The following is a 19,745-nucleotide window of genomic DNA, read 5'->3' as shown; positions in this document are numbered from 1 at the left end:
ATTGTGTTGTACAGAAATGTAGATTGATATATAATGTTAACTGAACGTAAAGAATACAAGGTTCTTTGAGGAACAGTCAGTACATAGGGCTTCACCAAAACAAGATTAGACAATGATAGAAGATTTTAATTATGCCTAAACCTGCACAAGCCAATTCGAGTTAATGCTGTTTATAAGACTAAATAGTACTTGGATAGGAAACACTTCTGCTACTAAACTATGTCATGGGCTCTGAAGTTCTTACGATGCAGTTCATGTCTGAAAATGTACAGTCATGATTTGGTCTGGCTCCAAGGTTTGCATCGGGAATGCCAATTTGCTAATGCTAAGAAACTGACTGAGAAACGGGGAGAGCGATGTGATTGAAATGATAAATGCTCATCTGCATTTCCCCCTATTTCCTCTGTTATCAAAAGCTTTCCTCTCACTTTTATGTCGTCTTTATGTCAGCTTCTACATTTCTTCCTGAGTGCACGAGTCTCTCTCTGGCCCCTCTGGCTGTTCCCATCTGTAACAGTGTGTGACAAGTCAATCTGATACATGCTGTGTCTTTACAGCGCCCTCTACGGGAAGCTGCCCCACAGCGCGCCTCTGCTCTGCCCTGATAATGAACACTGTAATGAGGACAGTAATGTGGACTTGTGGCTGAATAATCAGGGCTGTGTTCACTTCCTGCTGCAGCTGCTGTAATGTTGTATAATGCGACCACACCAGAGCCATTAGCTGTTTGTCCGATTGTATTGTTCAATTATGGCCATAAAGCTCATGTTTCTCCCATGTTTCCCTCTGTTGGTTAACCCTTTGTAATGCTCATGCTGCTTTCATAAAGTGGATGTGCTTCCCGTCAGTTCAAGCCTGTGCACATTAGCCTTGACATTGACATCAGCGATAGTACTGCCTCATGCAACATATACAGTATGATGATCTGGTTGTGAGTATGATTCTGATAATAGTGGATTTGTTTGAGAAAGTTTCAATTTCTCTGTCAGGATTTTTATTATTCTTATTTTTATTTTTGCCAGGTGAAAGCTTCTATATTGAGAATGGCAACTGGCTGAAAAAATAAATAAATAAATTACCTTTACCGTCAGTGAAAAATAAACAAAGAGGTAAGTATAATTAGAAATTAATTAAGCCTTAAACATACTAAAGTAAAGAAGTCAAGTGAGTAAACTATAAACCAGTGGTTCCAAACCTTTTTTGTCTCTTTTACCCCTTTCATTTCTACTCTCTTAAGTTTACAGTGCAGCCAATTATTCAGAAAATGATCAGCTAAACTCAGATTTATTGGTATTTAGTTGTGTTGTGAGTTACAAAAATAAAGCAAAAACAAACTTTTTACTGCATATTATCATTGAAAAGTAGTTCTCTTTTAAAGCAATATTGAAATTCTGTTTAGTTTCATCTTCTTTTTAGATGAAAATGTTCTCCCTGCTATGTCCTCGTGTACTTCCTGGGGTCCCCGTACCCCTGGTTGGGAAACACTGCTGTAAACCGCCACTGGCCTGCACATTTTGTGAAGTTACAGATGAAACTTCTGTTTTTCAACTTGAACTGTGAGGCTAATATATGATATAGACTCATTACATGCAAAGTGAGATATGTTATTATTTTGATGATTATGGCTCAGCTTGTAAAAACCCCAAATTAAAAATCTCATCACATTAGAATATTTTGAAAATGGACTGTAAACCATAGTCATCAAAATTATCGAAGTAAAAGCTTGACATACGTCACTTTGCACATAATGAGTCTATAACATATTGTAGTTTTACAGCTTGAGTTGAATTACAGAAAGAAAGAAAAACAACTTAGAACGATATTCTAATTCTATTCTTAGTTTCTGTAGTTTCTGATTCTGTTTCTGTAGTTTGTTTGAAAACATGGGACTTGTTCATGTTCATTTGAAGCAAATAAAGCTCAATAAATTCTATGAAATATCAAACTTTGAAAATACATTTTAAATAACTGACCCCTTAAGTCACAAGTGCCAATTTCTAATGTATATAACTGATGGAGAAAGTGTGATTGTGTGAAATAATAAGTAATTGGTCAGTTTGGTGTATTTCTATGTCTCCAAGCTTCAAGAGAGTAAACTGATCCAAAACCTGAAACCCCCTTGAATGATCTCTTTTTGTACATGAATGAACAATTACTTTAATCTCATTCACCGCGAATGAGATTAAATCATTTGTCTCTGTTGCATCGTAACGGTTGAAACTTTTTAAGGCTTTTTAAATTGATCGCCATAAAGCGCTGAGAGCGGACTCCCGACATTCAACAAGAAAAATCCAGGGGGTATTTCTCATCTTTGTTCACCGCCCACCTGCTTGTAGGACCCATAATAGAGTTTTGATTGTCTCTATAGACAAGTGCGGAGGGGATTATTGCTTTGAAGGGGCTTAGACACCGGCCACTTAGCACAGAAATGATGGAGTTTGTGCTTTAGTCCTGCACGATACAAGACAAAACGCAATATTTGATAAATGTATTATGCGATTTTACTAAATAGCAGAGTAGCTTTCATTTAAACTGTGTCAAAACAAGACTTCAGGGACAGCATTTTTAATGAAGGCCTCAGATATATTTTAGGAAACTGGATTTTTTTTTTTTTTTTTTGTGTGTTTCTACAGAAAAATCACACAAAGTTTACATGAGTTTCTGTTTTTATACTTTTGAAGGAGCATTTCTGTTTTACTTTTTGTAAAAGTCTTGTGTTGTCAGGAGAGAAAAGTCTAAACCACTGTGGAGATGATGCAGTCGTTGTAAGAACAGATGATTCCATTACTTTAATCACAGTACATTTATTTTTTAGTTTTCCTCAAGTGCAGATTTGGAGAACGGGAAATCTATTGACAGTGACTGTTTATGATGGTTCTTTTCTGTTTTTTTGTGTGTTTTTTTTACAATTTTATTTGACAAATATGTAGGCTATACATAGATAGCAAACAAATATATAAAGAAAAATGAAAAAGGAGAAAAAGTGGGAAACTGGATTTTAAACACAAACCTGCATCACTCTGAGCCTCTACACATGAACAACTGGACTTAACCTTTCGTCAAAACTTCAGCCTTTACTCCAAGGATCATATTACACCCCAGCACTATGTTTATTTTCAGACATGGGGCATTAATGTGTTGTCCATGGAACATACATTATTGTAAGTAGCCTCCTCCACAAGCAGCGAGTAAGAGCTGGAGCGAGTATTAATAATCTGCACTATGCATTATCTCCCTTGTTGTGTTACCTTAAATACACCGAATAACAGTAAGACAGATTTACGCTCATCCACACCTTGTTTCCTCGATCGCCCCTGATTCTGATTTGGGACGTCCCGCTGGCGCTGCCTCTCCCCCCTCTCTTTGTTGCCGGATCAGCGGGGCCTCCGTATGAATCATTAATGATCGCTTCCAACGGCGTAATGGCCTCTAATGTTCTGTAATGATCTGACGCCCCTAATGCATCCGTGCCGTGGAGAATACTCTGAAGTTCGGTTATTTCGACGCTTTTTTTTCCCTCCCTTTTCTTTTTTCTTTTTTTTTAAACGTGCTGCTGGGGATGCGCAGGGCAGGAAACGGGCCGAGGGCAAACAGGCTCGGGAGCGCCTTGAACGCACCATGAGTTTCCCCCTGCGCAGATCCACTTCAGGTAGGACCAAAAAGATGGGGAAGATGAGAAACATTTTGGATAGAAGGAGAGTTAAAGGGTCGGTTTTGGTTTGGCTTTCGTCGGGGATTGTTGATTGTGTAAGATTGAGTTACTGATGATTTTGTATTCACTGTGATTGCCCAGACAAATCAAGTGAAAATGGGGTAAGTTTTGCTGAAATAAAAAAAGAAGCTCAATCTTACGAGATCGAGCATTAGCAAAAGCAGCTTTCCGAGAGGAGAACTTCTGCATATGTGCCCCTCCCTGTGCTTTTGGATCAAAGTGTGAGATTTCTTTTGTTGGCAAACTTGCTAAAAATATGTGCCGTCTAAATGTATTAACTTTGAGATATCTGTGTAATTATGTGCACCCTGGCGAGGAAACCAGCAGCTTTCCACAGCTTCTTACACTTCAGTCGTTTACAGCTTTTAAAATGTCCAAACTCTGTATTTGCTTTGAATGTAGTGGTTTCTGAATTGAATGAAAAATGAAAGAATCAACCGCAACCTCTGAAACCTTAGCTTTTACTCAGGCTGGTGATAAGAACGGTCCATGGTGCTTAGTTCACATGTTTATTGATTTAATGTTGATGTAATGTTTATAACTACCTGGGCACGTTTCTGTGAATCGGGTTTGCGGTGATGAACAGATAGGTTTAATGATCTAGTGTTATAAATCTTGATCTGTTTAAAAGGATTACGGTTCATACAAATAGGTGAAATGGGCTGAATGTCTGTGTCCACTCTGGCTGAATTCTTAATTCTTAAAAAAACAAAAAAAAACATTTACATTATTTGATGTGAGAGATGTTAAACTTCAGGTTTGACTTTTGAGCGACACGCGTTTTAATAATGTATTGTGCTCAATGAAGTCCTTTGATGCCAAATAAACAGTTAAAATGCTTTGGTGCCGCTCAGGGAGAACTTTGGGCCAAACTGTTTGTTGTATAACATTTAGGCTTGTTATGCTTCTTAAGTACAAGATCAGATGATATATATTTGTGGTCTAAAACCTTTTTCTGAAATTCCAGGAAAATACAGTATGTCACTAATGGACAAAATGCAGTAATTGCTGCTAATGGCTTTTAAGGATTACAATGTCTTCAAATCTGTGTTAGCCGTTTCCCCCCCAAGAATCAATAAAAAGCAAATGGCTTTTGTTTACCTCATTCTTGGGAGCTGTCCTTGGTGCTGAGCCCTTTGATATGCACACTGTGCTGTGTATCAATATTTAGGAGCTGATCTCATTATGCCTTTTGACTTCATAGTTTTGAAGTTCCCGAAGTGTATGTTGCATTTGTGAGTGTTGCTTGTTGTTAAAGGGCCTCTCTTTTGACAAATCAACTTTTTTAAGCTTTTGACCTGTTCATGTAATAAAAGCCTCAATAAACATTTTACTTTGGGGAGATGTTTTATTTTATTACATGGCATGTTTCACACATTCTACAAAGTCAGTGTGCCTCCCTCAACATTTGAATCACTTAGATTTTCACCAAACCGCTCTCTGCTGGCATTATGTGTATTAAAATTGTATTATACCACAGAAATATACATGCTACACGTTACAGCTATGCTATTTGCACTTCCTGCACTTCCTACAATTTCTCCATTGTAAGATCAATAAAGTCCTTTCCCCTCTCTCTCTTAAAACTCCTGAAGGTGGTCCATTGTCTGGAACCTGCCGCCTTCCTGTTTTGTGTAAAATTTCCACTGCTAGTTCTGAATAGATCCAAAGCATGTCCGCTTCATGCTATATACTGTATATAAGGTCCTCCCTAAAAGCTACATGTTGCCAAATCGATTTGCATAAAGCAGACTTCAAACAGAGCCATTGTAATTAAAAGTACATGTGGGCTTGGCTGCTGAATAAATGGCTGTGTTGGCTGAACATGAACAGCCTCCTCCTCTGGGCCTTGGCTTTAATCCTGTTAGGGCCCAAATCCATGTCGGACTCAGGGCGAGCTCGCAACATCTAAGAAAGAGCCGACCAGAGCGCACCCAATTACAGACGCACTTAATTCTACCTCAAATGACCCGCAGCCCATTCAAGCGGGAGATTAGTGCCCTGTTAGTATCGTACTCTTTCCGGATCATTTTCACTTGAGCTGATGCTTAAAAGAACAGTGAGAAAAGGAAAGTTTCCCAAGAACTACAAATGAGACAAAATCTAGACTAACTCGTGCCAACAACAACAACAACAAGAAGAAGGAGAACAACAACAACCACAAACAATTGATCAAACTTATTCCAGGTGTAAATATAACTACAAACCTCAAATTTACAAGCTCAAGCCTGTACAGGAATAAGATGTCCTGAAAATGTTAACAAAAAAGAAAAAAAGAAAAAAGTGAAATAGTTAATTAACACTGGCACCTGAAACACAATTTGTCATTACTCCTCCTCCATTATCACAAAAGTGTTTTTACTTTGTTTCGCTCATTTTAAATAGATCCTTGTGGGAGCTGTCCTTGGTGCTGAAACCGTTCACAGCCCACACGTGAATAAAGAAGGTTCTTTGGCTCTTCTCATTCCCTTCGCTCAGATGGGAACGGGGTAAAACATTTGTACGTTGTGTAGAGTTGGGTGATGCAATGCTGGTTTTGCTAATTCTGAAGAAGCCGTTTTTTGGGGGGGATTATCTCTCATAAGTCTTTGCCAATACCACTAAGAAGCGGCAGAAACACTGATGCACATGCAACATTTATTGAGTGCATATTTTACTGTGGCTTTTACCTTGTAATGTATTAAGCTTGCAGTGCTTTGCTATGTCTGAAGGGGGCATTTCAAACCCCCATGTCCTCCTTTACCTCATGTCACCTTTTCGATCAATTCCAACTCAATGTTCCATTTATAAACCCAGGAATAAACATAGCCCAAAGCGTCCTGTTAAACGCCTTGTGACGGTGCTAAAGAGACTGCCCCCCCTTGTCTGTTTCTTGCTTGACCTTGCATTGATCCCCGTATTGACCGAGCCATTTTCTGCAACATCTAAACGTGTTCGCGCTGTGATTTTTAGGGCGCCACGGTTTTGGGTTCCCTTCATCTATACGGCGCTCCCGTCTGTTCGCCACGCTGCCTATATGCGTTAACATTGGTTTGTGGCTGCTGCTGTCAAGCCCCTCTGCAGAAATCATGAATGAAAGATGAAGACCTACTTCTAAATCTATGCGTTCGCCTGACTGCGTGCATTCAAATGTTTATGCGTCCGCCGTCCAGGTTACATTAAAGAGTTGTTGTTTTTTTTCACTTTAGGTTTGATACGTGACCAAGGGAGCTTTGGAAAGAGGAATAACAATAGTAGTGCTGGTGTTTCGTCTTATGTAAGGTCCCAGGTTGTTGCTGCCAGGAGAAGTGATGCAGTTAATAGCAACATTACCAAACACAGGCAGAAACAGGAAAACCAAAAAACGCACTGCTTTAAGCCTGTAGCAAACTGTCATCTTGACCTTTTGATATTGACACCTTTTTACATGTTTTATCAACACTGGCATCTTTTATGGTATTCGATCGAAATGTCAATGTCATTCGAGTTCAGGCTTTCCAACAGAGTACAAGACTGATTAGAAAGAATTTTTCACCACTGACTACTCGGCCTGGTTTATGTACAGCGTGTGCCAGGTTAAATCGATGGCGTATTGATGAAGGGTTTTCAGACACAAGAACGATGTGGAGAATAGGAACAACAGGAGGAAAAGACGCTGCTGATGTAACTTCACTTTGATTTGGTGAAACGTTTGAGAGTAGATCAGAGAGGATGACATCATTGCGGTTTATCCCGTGATATCATTGCTGTGTCCATGTAATTTGTGGTTGACAGCTGAACTCCAACTCTGTTACTTCCAACTTACTCAAATGAACGAAGTAGAGCACACTATACACAAATAATTGCATACAGAGTGTGCTTAGATAGTACACTCCATTCTTTGCATCATAATGTTACTGCACACTTAGTACAACTGCCGCTCAGACAATAGGGTTACACATTCGGCGAAATATATAACTGTGAGAAGTCACCATCCTGTTTTTGGAGGTAGAGAAACCTGCTGGCTGTCTTCAGTCTCCTCTGCTCCCCTGAAACTGTGCACCGCCTCCTGGGTTTGTCCCTGTTTCAGAGCATGGTGTCCTGCACTGATCAGCCCCACCTCCTTCCTCTTCCTCCTGCAGCCCCCTTCGCCCCACAAAAGTCTTTCCCCACCTTCTGGGAAGAGCTAGCAGTTAATCTGTTTTATTCTCCAGTGAACGTCCATTTGCCAGAACAATAGAAGGCATGTGTGGCTTAGGATTGTCTTGCCCGGATGCCTCCTCGTTTGTCCCTTTTTGTTTCCTGTAGCTCCTCTTGTGACGCCTTCACTGTGATGCACTTGTAAGGGGGCTCTTGGTGCCTCTTCAGTGAAGACATTTGTAGGACTCTCTGCAGTAAAAAAAAATCCATCGAACTCCGCAAAAACATGGCAAAGACGTACAAAAGTATCCAGTAAAACAATGTGGAACACAGAAGCCACAAATGCAGTGTGCAGAAAAAGGCATAAAATGCAGCTGTACCGAGAGAGAGGGAGGTTGCTGCCTATTGCCAGTTATGGGTAGAACATGGAAATGGAGGCCGTTGCAGAAAACAATTGTATCCTAAATTAGATTATATTCGATTTTTGCTGCATATTTATTATTCAAATAAAATATTTTTGTGTCTGTTTCATGGTTAATTGTTTAATTGGACTAAATATTTGATTAAAAGGATTTTTATGTTTTATTTGTATTTGAACTTCACTCTAAAGTGTCTGAACAGTGACATTAAAGCATCATATCATGAACTCGTCTGTTGAGTATTAGATTGAAGTTGCTGGGTTAATCTTCTCTGGTGCATGTTGGTGGCGTCCCGCCGTGAGCGGGGAGCTCTGCACACTTCAGTATTGATGTATCAGCTCTTTTTGCTCCAGTGAGTTTAAGAGCACACAGGAACAGGAGGATAACCTTGAGAAAATATATGAGTGTGTTTGAGGTTACAGCGTTTGAACTCTGGCTGCAAGTTCAGAGAGAAATATTTTAGAGTGAATTCACTCAAGATTAGAAATGGTTTGATGTTTTATTTGGTGAAACATTGATCGATTGTTTATTTTAAGCAATAGCATACAGGTGTGTAATACATCACACATACATTTACATCACATGTGCAGTAAATTTACTGCATACAGATTAGCTCAAAGGGCAAAGTATTTATCATATTTTTCCCTGCTCCCATTTATTTACTTACACTCAAATTCACTCAAAATGTGTCCAGATATTTAGATTTGTTGTATTGTTTGTTGGCAAGAGTAAAGAAATGGCGTTTTTGTGCAAAGTCTGACCAATTTCTAATTCCAAAACTTTGACATGAGACGGGCAACACTGGAGTCAGCAGTGTAATATGATGACATGGAGCCAGTCATGAGTCTAGTCTAAGTTCTGTGTTTCTAGTTTGCATGTAAATATGATATTTGCATCTTTATGGTTAATACAATCAGAAAATAAAATTGAATCCCCATCTTATTCATGAATATTGTGAATAATAAATAATTGTATTTATAGCGTCTTGATTGGACTCAAGGCACTTTACATTGCATTATTCAGTCACTTTCTACTATAGCTGCCCTGCACTGGGGCTACGCATCTCTCCACCAATCACACAGTGGTACTGATGCTAACTGTACAATTCAATATTTTGTCCTTCAGGATTGCATGTATAAATATGCTGCATTTCAGATTTAGCCAAAGAGAAATAATGATGTGATTCTTTGGGTAATTAGTTATGACATGTTAAACCGCTCTCCCTGCACCCCCCCTCACATGCTGAAGTCTTACCTCATCAGGGCTGTTGTGGTAACTTCAGCACATGCAGTCAAAGGTCAGAGGTGCCACTTCACTGACCACATCTTGCTTGCTCCTGTCCAACCCCCCCCACCCCTCCCGTCTCTCCCTCTCTCACTCCTCTTTCTCACTTGTGTAATTTACCGCATCCTCCTGCTCATCATTGATTTTACTTTATGTTTTTTTATTATCCTCTCGTACGCAGCGCCACGTGAAGTTAGACGGCCCACTGCTCTGCTTCCTTGTCTCGCTTCCCTTTCAAGCAGCGACGTATCGAATGAAAAAAAAAGGAAGAAAGAAAAGAAAACACTTGCAGTTGCCATGAAGCTCTGTGCATTGTGTATCTCCCGTTCACAGCTGTGCATCCTTTCTCCTGTGGGGGACGCCTGTGGTCAAAAGACACGGGTGGAAGCGCGGATTTACTTCCTCTCCTCCTTCCTATGTCTTAGCGGTTTGCCTCTTGCTGCTATAATGCAAAGGTTTAGGAATCCCACAGCTTGTCGGATGCAGGTTTGGAAACAGCAGCAGCAGCTGATGCACCAGAATAAAGGCTCCTCCTTTCACCCTCCTCTCGCTCTTACACTGAAAAGTTCCCATCTGTCGTGACCTAAATATACCTTTCATTAAACACTTCATGCATCTTCAATTTTGTCTCCTCCCAACATTGCCCTATCTGTCTCCTCTCTCTCTCCTCGCCTCGTTGCGTTTGCAAGGGTTGGCCGTTTGCCAGAAGCTTCCTTGATCTTAACACAAACAGCAGCACAACTTGTTCCCATGTATAGTATATTGAAGGCATTAAAGATTCAGTGAGAAGATATCCAAATGGACATGCTAGGACTTTGAAACAGGCCACACTTTCCTCCCAGTGGCTTTTCATAGAGCTGTACATATATAGTATTGCACAGTTGTATTTAGGGCGTCTTGTTGTCTTTTGGGTTTTATGACCAAACCTGTTGATCCTGTAGTTTTGATCTCTGCAAATCCAACACTTGTGGGAAAAATCACCATTGCATATGCTCCAAAACTGTGCGGCCACATTGCACTTTCCACAACGGTATATAATGGACAAATTAATGAATAATGAATGGATAAATAAATAAATGACAAATGATCTATCTGTGGCTGTGCTGGAACTGCTTGTTATATTGACTTCAGCCACAAAAGTCAGTACAGATTTATGTCTGAGGCATTTAAGCCAAGATTAGAAGATTCCCAATCTTGCATTTGAAAGTATATACTGTATCAGTATTGCACTGTGGATACTAATGTGGAGGTCTATACTCTCATTGCCTTCTTTTCACTTATGGACTGAGGTGTCAGTTATGTTTGTTGAACCATTAGTGCATATCTTTAGGACAGAGCATTTAAGTCCACTTGACAGAAAAGCAAGTTCTAAAATGTCCTGAGTATTAAAGGTAACCCCCTTTGAGTCTGACAAACCTTGTTATGAATTGCCTGAGGTTAAATCAAACAATTAAAGGTGGCTTCTGTGACTTTTCAGTTGAAAGCTGCTCTTTGGTAGATCTAATAAAAGTTGTTGTTTTCAAATGTAATTCGATGTACCTTGTGTCTCGTGAACCTGCTGCCTTCAGGTGTCTCTGCTCGATCAATGGACTAACAGCGACTAAACGGAGGAGAAGTGACTGTTATCTCGTCTACAAAAACAGCACAGTGCCCAGAGCATACAGCAAACAAACAGCAAACAAACAACGGTTTTGCTTCTTTGAGCGGAAAACAGGCTGTTTCGCAGTCGCTGACCCACTGCTTCTATATCAGGAAGATCTGCCTTGTTTATTCTGACTGTAGCCTATTGAGGTGTCATTTTCAGTCGTGTTTTCCTGATTGGAAATCGTGTCTCAGCCCCACAGTGAATTATGCGAATGGGCTCGTGTCAATCAAAAGACTATTATCGGCCAATTCGTGCGCTTATATGGGCCCCATCACTGCGGGCTGTCCCGGCTTTATGTGACGTATTGTATGGAGTACGGGTCCTCTCGCTGCAGACGCCTAACCTCTTCACCCCAGTGATTTATCTCCCGGGACCGAGGGCTGTTCTGTGTGACGGCTCTCAGATTTATGTTCCTATAACGTGACCGAGTCCTGCGTACAAACACTCAATATCTCATTTTCTCCCACCATGCCTTTCCATTAGCCCTCACCACACACACACACGTACGCGTGCACATGAGTCATGACACGCACATGTACACGTGCATGCACGTTCACATCCAGTTCATTCACATGTCCCCCCCCTCGCCCCGTATCTCCCATCAGCCGGAGACATGTAAATATCATGCCACGTGGGCTGCGGGCTACAGGTGCCCCCTCCCTCGTGCCTCTTCTCCACGTACACCCCCTCCTCTTCATCTCCGGGGCGGGCAGGAGCGCTGCAGCAGTTTTATGAACGGCACAGATGCACCATGCTCTGCCGCTCGCGGTCGCTCAAATAGCCCCGCGCCTTTCCATTGACAAACGCCCCGCTCTGTGTCGTTGCTGCATTGGTGTCACGGACAGTGTCGAGAAGCGGCCCGGGACTGACAGAGGGAACAGAGACCGCTGCAGTGGCAGAACACGGAGAGGGCACGGTGTAGTGTGCGCTGTAAGCTGTTGATTCGCACCTTGAACCCGGACTGGTTCAGCGTGTCTCCCTCACGCGCTCTCACGGGACAGGCTCGAGAGAGGGGGTCAGCTCCTGGACCCCTGTGGGGGACCATAGTGGATTTGTTTGAGGACTTTCATGAACCGGACGCACCAATGGAGGAGACAGAGACTGCAGCGACTGGTATCTGATGCGAACTGAGCCGTGGGCGGCGTAGACCCCCGCCCCGCACTCCTCTGTTCCCATCGTAGCCCGCACGGTCCAGCGGCAGCATGTCCCGGGCAGCGGCCATCGCCAGCTCGCTCATCCGCCAGAAGCGGCAAGCGCGGGAGCGTGAGAAGCAGAACCAGTGCCGCGGCAGCGGCAGCCCCAGCAACAGCAAAGGCGCCAACGAAAAGCCCAGTAAACTCAATGTGTTCTCGAGGGTCAAACTATTCGGCTCGAGGAAAAAACGGAAGAGGAAGCGACCTCCAGGTCTGAGGCTCATGGAGCTATAGGACCATCTCAGCATCAGCACCACATCCTCTTCACTGCTCATCCATCTGCCGAGACTCAACACCACCATCACCTGCACTGTCTACTGTGTCTCCACTGTCTCCGCTGTGTCTCCACTATCTACTCTGCGTGTCCAATGCGTCTCCACTGTCTCCACTGTGTGTCCACTGTGTGTCCACTGTGTGTCCACTGTGTCTCCGCCGTGTCTCCACCGTGTCTCCAACGTGTGTCCACTGTGTGTCCACTGTGTGTCCACTGTGTGTCCACAGTCTCCACAGTGTGTCCACTGCGTCTCCACTGTGTGTCCACAGTGTCTCCACCGTGTCTCCACTGTGTGTCCATGAATCCATCAAGTGCAGCTGCTCATGTGTCTCTCCATCTCACTCTTCTCCATCGCCCCTGACACATCCCACTGCATGGTCTCACTCTGTCCCACAGAGGAGTGCAGATCTGGGACAGCAGCCATGGTGAAGTTCACATTTTACAGCTTGTGTTTGAAGCACATTAAACATGTTTAGGCTCAATGCTGCTTTTGGCCATGTGAAAGACGGCATTGTATTCTTGCATAACACTTGTCCCCTTTCATTGATAACCCAGTGTCTGTAGCTGACCCCTCTCTATTCTTCTCTCCAGAGCCCCAGCTGAAGGGGATAGTGACCAAGCTCTCCAGTCGTCAGGGCTTCCAGCTGCAAATGCAACCGGATGGCACTATTGATGGCACAAAGGACGAAGACAGCACATACGGTAGGCTATGTCTATCCGGATCTACTTACAAGGCATGCAAAATATCTTTTTTTTTCCCTCCATGTGCTGTGAGTAATCAGTGTATTTTCAGAATTTTAGTTAAGTTTCATGTGTTGTTTCCGAAAGTTGGCAAAACACAACAAATCTGGAAAATATGTCTATGAAAGAAAGAAGAATCTGAGACTGCAGCCATTTTTCAATCCACATTATCAGTAGTATTGAGCAAAAACTGCTATCAAGTAAATGTGTAGATTATAGGAAAGGGGTGTCCAACCTGTAGCGCAGGAGCTCCCAGCTCTTCAGCCGTTTCCAAGTGTCTCCCCAAAGGCTCACTACATTTCTACATAAGCTTGATGCTTGCTGAGGGAAATTTGATGACTGTCTTGGCCAAACAACTCATCAGTTTTTTAGTCAGATGCATTTTCTCTTTATGCTGTGCTTTTTATGAATATGAATTTTGAAAACATTGAACACAATTTAGATACAGTATGTAAACTAGAAGCTTTTTGCATGTTGAAATATCTTGGCTAGCTGTTCAGTAGGGCTTGTACAATTAATGCAATCTCAAGGGGAAGTCTTTGTCAGTATCTGCACAAAGCTGTGGCAGTCTTAATCAGAGCACTTTGATGAGTCAAATGTATGTTTTTTTGTTTAGGGTTGAACAAAGTCAATGCTCATTTTGTTTGATCTCTGGAGCCAACACAAGCGCTCGAAAATGTAGATTTTAACTCTCCGGGTTGCTCCTCGTCAGACCGGGCAGCCCAAGTTCAAACGGTCACATTTTCTTTCCACACAGCGCTGCCACATGCATAACACAGTCAGCAGACCTCGGTATACAAACAATTTATAACGTACGATGTTATTTATTCCGTTTTTAGACACGTGGGTTGCTAATGCCTTTCTTTTTCTTTCCACTCTTTCACTCATGTGTTGTGAAAGCTGCTACATTAGACTCAACCTTTTTGAATGGGGATTAATCATCAAATAGTGTCTTCCTATTATTATTTTTTATTTTGAATTCATATTTTGTTGGCCCAAAAGTGCATCTGCCCACCAAGAAACGCCACAGGTTCAGGGTGTGCTCTGCCCACAGTGAGTCCCAGTTACTCAGGTTTCCTCAAAGCAGCTGTTATGTTTGTAAAAAAATAATAATAAATTGCTCACAGGGGAAACATTTTAGAGACTCGTGATGTAGAATAAGCAGCACATGTTTAAGTAGAGCACAAAGTCATGTTACTCACTAAGAATTTGGCCTCAAAGACAAAGTGAAGCAGAGAAGTGTGCTGTCAGATCGATTCCTTTGAAAAGCCAATTAAAAAGATCACATGTTTAACCCAAGTGCATTTTAAATCAGCGCTTTCTTTCGGCGAGGCTGCGCTAAACGCGAGCCACTCTATTCTGGCATTCAAACAATCTTGCACAAACAGACGGCATAAATTTCCATTAAAGTTTTCCTTCAAAGCGGCGCCAAGCAGCGTTTCAGGAGATTGGCCCGTGTGCCATTTAATCTCGCAGGCGAAAAAACCTTTAATGCCTGTAAATCACAGCGGAAACATAATTCACGCAGGCGAGAGAATAAAAGAGCGATTTTGTTTTTGGAGATAATTGTATTTGGTTTGCATTACGTGGGCCTCGGAGCATGTTGCTTTCAGATCCGATGAACGGAGCGATGTGTCGAAGGCTCAAAAGCGAGTCCGGGTTGATTCGATTTGAATCCTGAACGTAATTTCAAGACCAGGTTTTTTTTGTTTGAGGGAGAAAGCGACAAGGGGAACTCAAAGCCTCTCGCATACAGAAGCAAAAAAACTGGGAATCTTTGTAAACATTTTGTACAATTGCAAGATAAGCTAGCTGGAAGGAAGGCATTCATGCATCACCATCATAACCATGCTTTGTCACCTTTTGGAAAACTATTGTATTCCTGTCTGTGTTTATAATGTCAAGAGAATATATATATATATTAGAGAGAAGTACTGTAGTAGCTATTTCTTCCGCACACATTCAACCCTCAGTGATGGTTTGTGTTGTTCACTCCAGGCTAAACATGTGTTTTGCCACTCGAAGTCAACCATTTCTTAGCATTGATTGGCGGTTAGCGCTTGTGCCTCACAGCTAGAAGGTCGTGGGTTCAATCCTGGATGGGGCCTTTCTGTGTGGAGATTGCGTTTTCTCCCCCGTGTCTGAGTTTCCTCTGGGTATTCCGGTTTCCCCGACCACTAAAAACATGTACAATACGTTAAGTGATGATGTCATCGCTCCGCTTCCAGGTCCAACGGAGCTTCAGCCCGATTCACTATGATGGGATTTAGCTGATTTGAACTGCTATAGAGCCGACTACAAGGCCTGGTCACACAGAAATATTACATTTACTCTGAATTGTCATTAGTAAGACATTTCTGACTTCTTCCTTTTTCTTTTCATACACAATGAAGACTTATTTTAAATACAAATAAATATATCTATATTATTCTAATTTGGTGTAAAAAAAAAAGTGGTCTTTTATCTGTTGTTGTTTCTGCAGAAGATTCAGATGAAGTTTTGTTTTTTGCTGTGTTTATCTATGGAACTCAACGTTTTGGACCCGGAAGTAGTTTATTATTGTGTTTGATGTCACTTAACAAATGTATTAGCCCGGCTCCACATCTGGAGATGGGTCCCCGGCCTACACTGGCTGCTCATTGCTTCTACATGTTGCCCCAGCGACAATAAGGATGGGTCAAATGCAGAGAACGAATTACCCTACGGAGATTCATAAAGTATAACTTAAAGGGACTAGATGCAAGTTGGTAATTTTTATACTCACTTCTGACACCTCAGGTCTTACGCGTAACTGCAGGTTCTATATTTAGCACTTCGGACCCGAATTAACACTTTTCTGAGTGACAGTGCAGGATTTTAGAGGCAGTTGTGATGAATAGGTCTGAGCTCATTTTGTACCTTAGGACATTGCTGGAACATGCAGGGGGAGGAACATACTTTATTTTAACATTTTTAAACTCCTTATAGTCCCTTTAACCTTAACCATATTGCGATGTACTTAAAGGTTTATGTTCAACTTTCCTTTGATTTGTTTATAGCTTTACTTTAGATGAACAAAATATACAACCATGAACTAATTGCAAGGTGTTATTACGACAAATCAAGAGTGCAAGATGGAAATTGCATTTTGACTGGCTGATATTTACCCCAATTCTTTTGTCCTAGTCAGATTGGGTGATATATCTTTGTATTGTCAATGTGAAGGCGAATATTACAGTTTCAGTCTATTCTTGTCTTACTGTAAACTGAACCTTGAGTAGAAAGTTTTCAGGCTTTCTAAAATATGTTTTAAGTATCGTCTAAAAGTCCACATACTGCAGTGCATTGCTTCACAAATGTACTATAACAGCTCTTGTAATATTCAGATAGCGGCAAGTTTATGAATTTTGCACGAATTCCTGCTTTTGAGACGTCCGTACTTAAGAACCGACATGTAATCTGTGCCGTTTACCATTTCATTTGCAAACAGCTGCTTGTCGTTGTGGGAATAGCTCGGGTAGATCGTTAATGAAAATCAACACAGTGCAACATCGGATCCCCCCTCTGAATGATTGAAGACGCTAGTACAACTTACATATAATCAATTTAGCGCTATCATGCCCGCGCGTTCACACTCCACCACATGTGATGGATACAGCTAATTCAATTACGTTGTTGTGTCTCAGACTCAATCACTCTCCACCCGCTGCGCAGTTGGTGTTGCCAGCATTACGCATTAATCTCTGCTACTTCCCAGGCCACCAACTGTTGTGTACGAAAGCAAGGAGGAAAGAAAGTACAAGCACCACAATGAGAGATGGGGATGATTTGTAATTTTGGGCTTTTAAATTGAGCGGTGGTTTGCAAAATGTGTTAAATCTAGTTCTGTTCTGGCACTTTAGGTTTACTGCTAATAAGATAATATTAGCTCATTTTTTTTCCAAAGGTGTGAGCAGTTGGAAAATCGCTGTCAGAGGCAGACATTTATGGGTTACAGCATAGATCATCTACTAGAAAAACGCCTACACGCATGAAAGCAGCCAGGCATGACTCTGGCGTGATGGGCTGTTCCGTGTAATCTCCACACAGGCACACAGTCATTATCAAGAACGCGGAGAAATCAGCGCAGTACGAGAGCGCTCCTCAAGCTGCTGCAATAATCATGTTTGTGTGATGGGGAAGTGTAAATAACCGGTCTGTGTGTGCCCTCAAAGTAAATACGATTAATGCTGATAATATCGGGAGGATTTTAAAAGGAACGGCAGTGGTCGTCTGTCTCGTAAGGCCCAGAGGCAGAGAGTGTTTATTTCACATTGGTTGTAAGCGGTTTTGGACCCAAAGCTCTGTTTATCCAGGCTTGGACTTAGATTCCTTGGAGTTATCATTTAGCCTTTGTTTGTTGTCATTTTCATGGGCTTAAGCTAGGTCTCGACGATATCAGACGGCACGGTAGCACAGCGGTTAGCGCCCGTGCTTCACAGCTAGAAGGTGCGGGTTCGATTCCCACCAGGGACGGGGCCTTTCGGTTTGGAGTTTGCATGTTCTCCCCGTGTCTGCGTAGGTTTCCCCTACCACTAAGAACATGCTATAACAACATACTATAGGCCAGGATGAATGTGAGTGTGTTTGTGAGTGCGCATGGGGGACAACGGATGGAAATTAGCCCAAGGCTACAATCCGGTGTGGCTTGTTTACGTGCATGAGACCTATGTATGTTCATTAACATGCACTGTCCTGACCAAATAAACCAATAATAATATAACAAAATATCAATAAATAATGATTTGTTTTTTTGTCATGTTGATCGATTTATATTTTTAGATTCGATTTTTATTAGATTTATAACTCCAGTTTCATGTAACGCACACAAATCTCATATTGACGCGACAGTGGCGCAGATGGTAGGGCGGGTCATCTCATGATCTGAAGGTCGGGGGTTCGAATCACACCTCCTGAAAGTGCCCAAGGACACACTGTCGTTGTGTCCTTGGGCAAGACACTTCACCCACATTGCCCCCAGTGCGTACATTGGTGTATGAATGGGTGAGTGGATCCTTGCTGTAAAGCGTTTTGAGAGCCTAATGTACTGTAGGTGGCAAAGCGCTATATAAGTTAAGACCATTTACCATTTACCATATTGTCTCATTCAAACTCCAAAAATAGGTTCTGGCTGTAGACCTGACAACTGACCCTGTGCATAACTTCAAATCATAACAACGCCCCCCAAGAAGTGACTTCCAGTTTCGATCCAGCACACTAAAATAAAAGCACCATATTATTCATTAGTTCAACTTTCTTTCTGCCTAACTATTATCAGACAAACCACTTAAAATGCGTGTATTAAATTATATTGATGTGATGTTGCAAGTACCTGCTGAACTAATCAATGAGACGAGCTGTGTGCTTTTATTCTGGCGTGCTGGATCAAAACAGGAAGTCACTTCTTGGACTTCCTGTTATGATTTGAAGTTATGCACAGAGTCAATTATAGTCCCATGACAGCCCTAGTTTCAGTCACATGACTTTTTGACCTAAATAGTTTGTCATGAACAGATATTTGCTATGGGGTGAGGATCTTCTTTGTATGGCGCTCTTCTTATGACAGACGTCACCCAAAGCACTTGACAAGGTACTTTTTTTCTCTTTCACCTCATTTATGGTGGTGATAAGCTTTGTAGTCACAGCGATCCATGCCAGTCTGACCACCCCTCACTCACCCACCCACCTGTGATGCCAGGTATGGTTCTCACATGTCTCCTATCTAAGTACAACCGGGTGGGGCTGCACGACATTCTGATAAAAAAAACATTTGGTGATATCGACATACATGTGGTTCAGTGGTCTTTATGTTTAATGCAGCTTTATGCTCAAATCCAGACACTTTTCCCCAGTCACTGCTTCTGCTGGTTGGTCTCATCAAGTGAGGGATTTAAGTTTAGTGACTTCCAGAAGCAGCACCTCTAAAAGGCAATATAAATCTGAATCGTGACAAAATTCAACTTGTGATGGAAAAAAAAAAAAAGTAAAATCACAAGATGACATTTTTGCCAAATCCTTGACCCCCATAACCAGCCAATTCCTTCTTTGCTTCTGAAAACTTATGCGATTGGTCATTCATTGGTATGGCCAACTACAAGAGATACAACAGAGAGAACCACACATTCATTTACTGCATTTTATTGGGGAATTTGATTAACTTTATTGTCCACCTCGGTTCACAGTCACAAAATCACAAAGTCACAATATACAGGACAGACAGTAATTAGACAATAAGTTAATGATAAAATGCATATGTGCTGCATACTTTTATGGCAGTTTTACATATTATTGTTAAGAACAGCCCCACTCTTGACTCCTTTTCACACCATACTGCCCCGTCATGTGAAGCCTTTGAGCAAAA

At 41.8% G+C, this 19,745-nt stretch overlaps 2 protein-coding genes across 3 annotated transcripts in view; one reads left to right on the top strand and one right to left on the bottom strand.

Moving 5' to 3' along the window:
- The window catches only part of f9b (coagulation factor IXb), a 33,481-nt gene extending 23,921 nt beyond the window's left edge, over window positions 1–9,560 (bottom strand). The window contains exon 1 of the mRNA XM_079565753.1: window positions 9,484–9,560. The gene's annotated coding sequence lies outside the window, so the exon portion shown is untranslated. The remainder of the gene's footprint in view (window positions 1–9,483) is intronic.
- fgf13b (fibroblast growth factor 13b) overlaps window positions 1–19,745 on the top strand; it is a 47,087-nt gene that overhangs the window by 9,887 nt on the left and 17,455 nt on the right. The window contains exons 1-2 of one of the 2 annotated variants that reach the window (XM_079565762.1): window positions 11,846–12,562; window positions 13,217–13,327. In XM_079565762.1, the coding sequence (XP_079421888.1) occupies window positions 12,361–12,562; window positions 13,217–13,327 (313 nt within the window). In that variant the 5' untranslated portion in view covers window positions 11,846–12,360. Of the gene's footprint in view, window positions 1–11,845; window positions 12,563–13,216; window positions 13,328–19,745 lie in introns of those variants that run through there. The other variant, XM_079565763.1, reaches the window with a different exon arrangement.

This window comes from Gobius niger, assembly GCF_951799975.1.
Source record: "Gobius niger genome assembly, chromosome: 11".
Taxonomy (NCBI): domain Eukaryota; kingdom Metazoa; phylum Chordata; class Actinopteri; order Gobiiformes; family Gobiidae; genus Gobius; species Gobius niger.
This window is presented reverse-complemented; position numbering and strand designations above follow the sequence as displayed.